General features: G+C 43.2%; 1 protein-coding gene across 1 annotated transcript in view; it reads left to right on the forward strand.

The window, feature by feature from the left end:
• Nucleotides 1-5,939, forward strand: part of ANKFN1 (ankyrin repeat and fibronectin type III domain containing 1) — a 1,140,330-nt gene extending 1,134,391 nt beyond the window's left edge. The window contains exon 17 of the mRNA XM_086928764.1: nucleotides 5,143-5,939. Coding sequence (XP_086784890.1) covers nucleotides 5,143-5,939 — 797 coding nt within the window. The remainder of the gene's footprint in view (nucleotides 1-5,142) is intronic.
• Nucleotides 5,940-6,447: the final 508 nt, after the last annotated feature.

Genomic DNA, 6,447 nt, shown 5'->3' on the forward strand with positions numbered 1-6,447 from the left:
TTGGCGCACTGCAATATTGAACGCTGCAAAGGCTCGTGGTGGTGGCAGCTGCCTGGAATGGTGTGTGGAAACCCTTCTGTGTGCGACCTTTCCTTTGAGGACACCCTTTTGCTTGATGTTTGGCGGCTCGTCCGGCCGCGGAGGAGTCCCGCTGCTGATTTTTTGGCAGATCCTGGTGCTCGCACTCTGAGCACGCATTTGGAACAGAAGGGGCCTCATTTCAGGATTGCATTGGTGAGCTACACTACAGACTTGATGCAAGCGCTCGCCCACTGGGGATATATTGTGACACTATGAGGCATCCAATCCACTGGGGTATACACGAAACTGAAGTCTTGGCAGAGGAACTACATTTACCAAGATGCCTTGCCTGCCTACGCCCACTGGGGCAGGACTGTTAACATCCAATAAATGTTCCGATTTTCAAGTGGATGCCTCTTTGTGTTTATTGCAGGCCAGTTATCAAAGGCTGCGGCTTGAAACGTTTGGCGCACTGCAATATTGAACGCTGCAAAGGCTCGTGGTAGTGGCAGCTGCCTGGAATGGTGTGTGGAAACCGTTCTGTGTGCGACCTTTCCTTTGAGGACACCCTTTTGCTTGTTGTTTGGCGGCTCGTCCGGCCGCGGAGGGGTCCCGCTGCTGATTTTTTGGCAGATCCTGGTGCTCGCACTCTGAGCACACATTTGGAACAGAAGGGGCCTCATTTCAGGATTGCATTGGTGAGCTACACTATGGACTTGATGCAAGCGCTCGCCCACTGGGGATATATTGTGACACTGTGAGGCATCCAATCCACTGTGGTATACACAAAACTGAAGTCTTGGCAGAGGAACTACATTTACCAAGATTCCTTGCCTGCCTACGCCCACTGGGGCGGGACTGTTAACTTCCAATAAATGTTCCGATTTTCAAGTGGATGCCTCTTTGAGTTTATTTCAGGCTAGTGATAAAGGGCTATGGCTTGAAAAGTTTGGCGCACTGCAATATTGAAAGCTGCAAAGGCTCGTGGTGGTGGCAGCTGCCTAGAATGGTGTGTGGAAACCCTTCTGTGTGCAACCTTTCCTTTGAGGACACCCTTTTATATATATCAATCACAGCAACACCTTTAGTTTCAAATGCTCATCACAGACCAGGTGCAGACCAACTTGTTGTGTATCAGAATTGTGTTTTTGCTGTGAATCCGCCATTATGCGTTTTGGCCAAACCAATGGCCTTGTTCACACATGCGTCATGAAGCACATACACTTATTACATTCTTACAACTTTTGTGTAATTTCAAGCTAAATGTATAGCTTCAATCATTATATTGTTTCAATCATAGTTCATCACCGACAGTGTACAAAAACACTGTGAGAAATTACGATTACATAATTTATATCACCAACAAAGTTTGTTTCTGTCAATATTATTTGCTAATCAGCATTAAGCAGTTTTTTAAACAACTAATTTATCAGCACAGTTACGCTCAGGTGAGTACTTTGTATAAAAAGGGCATTTACGCATATGTTAGTGCATTGCAATTTTGGTCACAATCTTGACTTAATTTAACTGCCTCAATCAAGCCCAAGTGGGCCAATTCATTTGATGCAATGAGTTGCCCTGTAACACTATGCTAGATGTTATATCATGTTCCCAAACACATTGTACACTGTCAAGTTAGTTAAAATCACTACTATTGCTTGGATCTTAAAAAGTCATGACAATAAGTTCTTTGCACACAGAAACACAGAACAAAACTTTATGTTAAATGTTACTTAAGTCAAAGTATTGCTACAAGACATTGACTTGTCAAGCAGGCACACTTTCCAATGTACTTCAGAGCTTTGAGAATCCGACCTGCCTCCTGAAAAAGGAATGACACAACTTATCACCCTGAAATTTAAACTCTACTCAGGGAAGGAAGAGATGAAGACAAAACTATATTTTACTTTCCCAGCTCATAGAAATGTTATAGTTCTTCCACATTCAACCCCTTGGGAGACTTAGATTGCAGATTAATTATGAAACTTCTTTTCCCTTGCCTCGAAATTCACTCATGATCCCCCGTGACTTATGGTGGGATTGCATCTATCACAAAGTACCTTAGACACCCAACATCGTTGCTGTGGAATCATACACATGTCTGGCCACTGGAGGATCGTACTCCTAACATATTGAAGACTGCCCTCACACTGAAGTACGTACACAGCAGACTCAGTTATACAATTAAACACACCTCTTATTTTGATTGGTCTTTCTGTGAAAGGTGTTGTATGTTTGCATGTGTTAAACCAAAAGTAACAAGCTTTGCACTTTTGAAATACATTGGCTTGCTGTAACAAATGTTTACTCTCCCTCACCTCAGGGATGCTCTAGACTCAGGCATCCCACATGGAATACGGTCTGCGGAATGTGGCTAAGGGGGGGCTAGACTTCCTTGGCTCTAAAACAGGATCTGCCCGGAATAAGTGCCAATGTTATTTGCGAATTGCTTTCAGTTCTTTCTCTTATGTACTAAATGTAGTTATGAGTCTGATGGCTGAGTCACTCTCCCTTTGCCATTTCTTAGGAAAGAGTTATGACCTCCTACATAATTGCTTAACAGCCACTATTGTCTTGTCAAGCAACTCCATAGAGTAACCACTTTGCACAAATCTCACCACTGCCTGATCTGTACTAGACACACAATCTTGAATGTTGCTGCAATTTCTTTTACTTCTCAACATATCACCATAGGGGATGCTAGATTTTTTATGTCTGGGATGGAAGCTGTTTGCATGCAGAATTAAATTACTTGCTGTTATCTTTCTAAAGAGCTTAGTTTATAGCCTCTCATTTTGCACCCTTGCAAGTCTAAGAATTCAACCTGCCTGTCGCTGATGTGACTCGTAAAATTCAGACTGCGGTCATTGTGATTGATTACCTCCACAAATGTTGCAGCTGTCAGTTGTGTACTCTATCATATAAAAATCATCACTAAATCTGAGCTAACAAACTGCATGGTCACCCCACATTTCCTCATGGTCATTTTATGAACACATGTTCCTCTTGCCCACTGATATCTTTGCAATCAGACCACGACTTGTTAACACGCTCGTAAAAGTGCCTACTGAAGGAGATAATGGAAACCAGCATCATGTTTTGACCGACACCAGTCTTGGGCACAGCACAAAAAAACACCACTTGATTACTGGCTCATGTAAAGACAAGAGCTGTCCACTAGGCTGGCGGACATGTTTAAAGTTGGGGGATGACGCTCCTTCACCATGGCAGGGGTAACAGCAAAATCAGGCCCTTAAAACCTAGAAGCCATGTTAATACATTGGCTTGCCTTGGATAGCGCTTTACGTTCCTGCAATGAAAATGGGCCCAGGAAAAAAAATTGTCACTACTCACAAACTATTACCCATTATTATAATTGCACCCTAAAAGATCCTGCTCCCAATCCTGCTCTGCTGTACCTACCAGTGCATATGCAAGCACAACAGCCAGGAATCAAACAAGTGAAATTATAACCCACTCTAAATAAAAATAACTCAATCAATGCGATCAATTGGCTGTTTCCAGTGCCTCCTCTTCCTCGCCAGATTATCTGATTTATTTTGACTGTGTATTTTCTTTGGTCCAAACTGAGGTAATAATGTGTTGGAGTGCTACCCGAGTGATTGCCAGAAGTTAGAAAATTGCTAGCATTCCTCTAATCACTTTTTGTGTGTTTAATGTACTGCCCTAAGTGGCAAAGGTATGCCCAGGCATAGGTCACATGCTCATTGATCTATTGGAACTAAGCTACACAAAACCGACAAACCCCAATAACGGTAAAATCAGTCTTGGGTTCCTTGTGTTCTGATTCAGAGAGGACCTGGCCTGGCAGTTCTGGTTGGACTGTTCCTTCTGGAACAGGGTTGAGACTGATTTACACATGGCTGGTTCCAAACTGACGTGGCATGGTTGACAAAATAACTATGTGTTGGCATGCTAACCAGAGGGATTGCCAGTGGTTAGACAAAATGCAAGCATTCCTCCCATCACCATTTGTATGGTTGTATATTTGCAGTGTAATATAAGGCACCAGAAATCTCATATCCATGTTCCAATTTCTATCAGAGGTTCGATCATTATGAACATGCATTGACAAATACATCAGAAACAATATATTTTCAATGAAACATGTATTAGAACATTGGAATGTTGGGCTCTCTATTGAAGACAATGGAGTGCTAATAGCCAGTAGAAGCCCGGAGCATCAACATTCCAATGTTTGTTCACAACTGTTGCTGTGACTAAAGCCTCACGGAGCCAGAGGGGATTTCAACCCTCTCAGGCTCCATGAGGATTTTGTTTTACAAATTAGAACATTCTGACTTCTGGGGTGGAATGATCTAATAGCCTTACAGCCCTGCGTAGTGGGTTGTTCTGGTCATTAACGGCCTGCTCCCTTGTTAAAGGCCTTCGGCTAAGGCCTTAAACACTGGAGCGGACCTTTAATGGGTGGTCGAACCTGCTACATTGTACTCTAAGGTTATATTGGAATGTTGGGAGCTTCATTGAAGACAATGGAGTAGCTCTAGGCTTATAATGGCTGGTATAAGCCTTCTGCTCCAACATTTCAGTATTTATGTTTCTGTTTCTTCCTTTTTAATTCAGAACGTTTCACCCTTAGTGAGTATAATGTACTAAGAGCCTTATAGCCCTGCTGCCTCTTACTATACCTGTTGTTAAAGGTCGAATCATCGTTATGGGACCTCACCTGTGGCCCTGGTCTACTCAGGGTTCAGGGCCTATAGCAATTGGTGTAGCCCTCAGCAGTGAACTATAAGGCTATAATACACCATTTAGAACACAATTATGCTTCTTAGGGCAATGAAGTATTTCAATTACAAGATCATGGTTAGCAACTTCTATTCATCCTTAAAAAAAGACCATTCTTTTTACCAGCAATAACATGTATTGCTTCTAAGGCGAGTAGGAGGGGTGAGTTAGGGGGCACCAATGTATTGGTCAAACAAGACAGTTTTTTTAAGTTAGAATGTGTGTTCTGTTGTCCTGATTTTGTTTGTGATTAGCCAGTCTGTCATTTGTAAGCATTATGTAAAATGTAAACTTTGAACTATAGAAAACAATAACACATGTTCACAGGGATTTTTACTCTACATTTTTCAGATTCTCAACCCTGTTCAGACGAAGAAGGCTGCTCTGAAGTATTCTTACCAACTGACAGCGACTACGACTCGAGTGACGCGCTCAGTCCAAGAGAACTGGATTTAGTTTATTCATCATCTAATGACATATCCCAGCAGGCAGTGAGTGGGCTCGGTGGCAGTGCCCCCGATGTCCTCCAAGTGCATGAGATGAAGCCATGTCTACCTTTGAAGGACGAATGCAGTGGCTTGGACCCCGCCAGCGAGTACTGCACCAGGTATATGAACAGTTTGTCAGTGACAGGGTTCCCATCAAAGTGTACAGAAAAATCTGCACAATTAAAACAAAGCAGTAGTCTTTCAGGGAAGAAAAGACCACCAAAACATCAGCACTATAACTATTTCAGTCGCCATCATCGTTGGTTGCGAGTGCACAGTGAATCTCAGTGCCCATCCCTCTCTGATGGAGTGTATACGCAGCATCTATCCCTGGCAGATGCTCAAGAACAAGACTCTACCTCTGGTGGACAGATTAGTATTCCCATTGATTCTCCTCCTCACACCGTTATCTTACCTCATGCGTCAAGCCTACCTAAGGAAGGAAAGTCCAAATACATTGAATGCAAACAGAATGTACGTACGATCTATGTAGAACCTTATAAACTGTCTCGTGAGAAGCATGACACCTGGACATTAAGCATGGGAGGGCCTCGGGATTTAGAGCAGGGTGCAAGTGTGCATGTACGAATGGAACAAGAAACAGATTCTGATGAAAAAACGAACTCGCAGATTTCTGAGGTGCTTAGCAGTACACTTTAGGATCTAACTTCGATGACTGTTTTGCAGTGTTTCTCCACTTCTCCAAAGGCTGTGCACGATGCATTCCATGACAGGTGTTATGTTTGTTAAATATTGCTAAGTTATTTTCGAATATTTTATGACATACATTTATTTTGAGATATAATTTAATTGTTGCATTGAGTGGAACGAAAAGTCTACATTTAGAGTGCTAGTTTTTGAGTAGCAGAGTTTGTCCTTTCCTGGTTTCATCTCACATTGCACATTTTTTACGTGGAGAAGTGTGGCTCAATGGTTAGAGCGGCAGACCCTGATGCAGAGGTCTAGCCCAGGACCAGGGTTCAATTCCCCGCCTCGGCGGGTCTTGGGCTCAAAAAATTCCACGGACCTGACAATTCTCGCCTCGTGCCTATCCCAATCATGGAGTCCCACTCTGCAACTCTGGGCAATAGCTTTCTTAATCTCCACAACGGCCCCCACAACGCTAAGGATACCTGGCCTCCACCTTGGGGGTGCCCAGGAGTGGACG

This window comes from Lissotriton vulgaris, chromosome 7 (genome assembly GCF_964263255.1).
Source record: "Lissotriton vulgaris chromosome 7, aLisVul1.2, whole genome shotgun sequence".
Taxonomy (NCBI): domain Eukaryota; kingdom Metazoa; phylum Chordata; class Amphibia; order Caudata; family Salamandridae; genus Lissotriton; species Lissotriton vulgaris.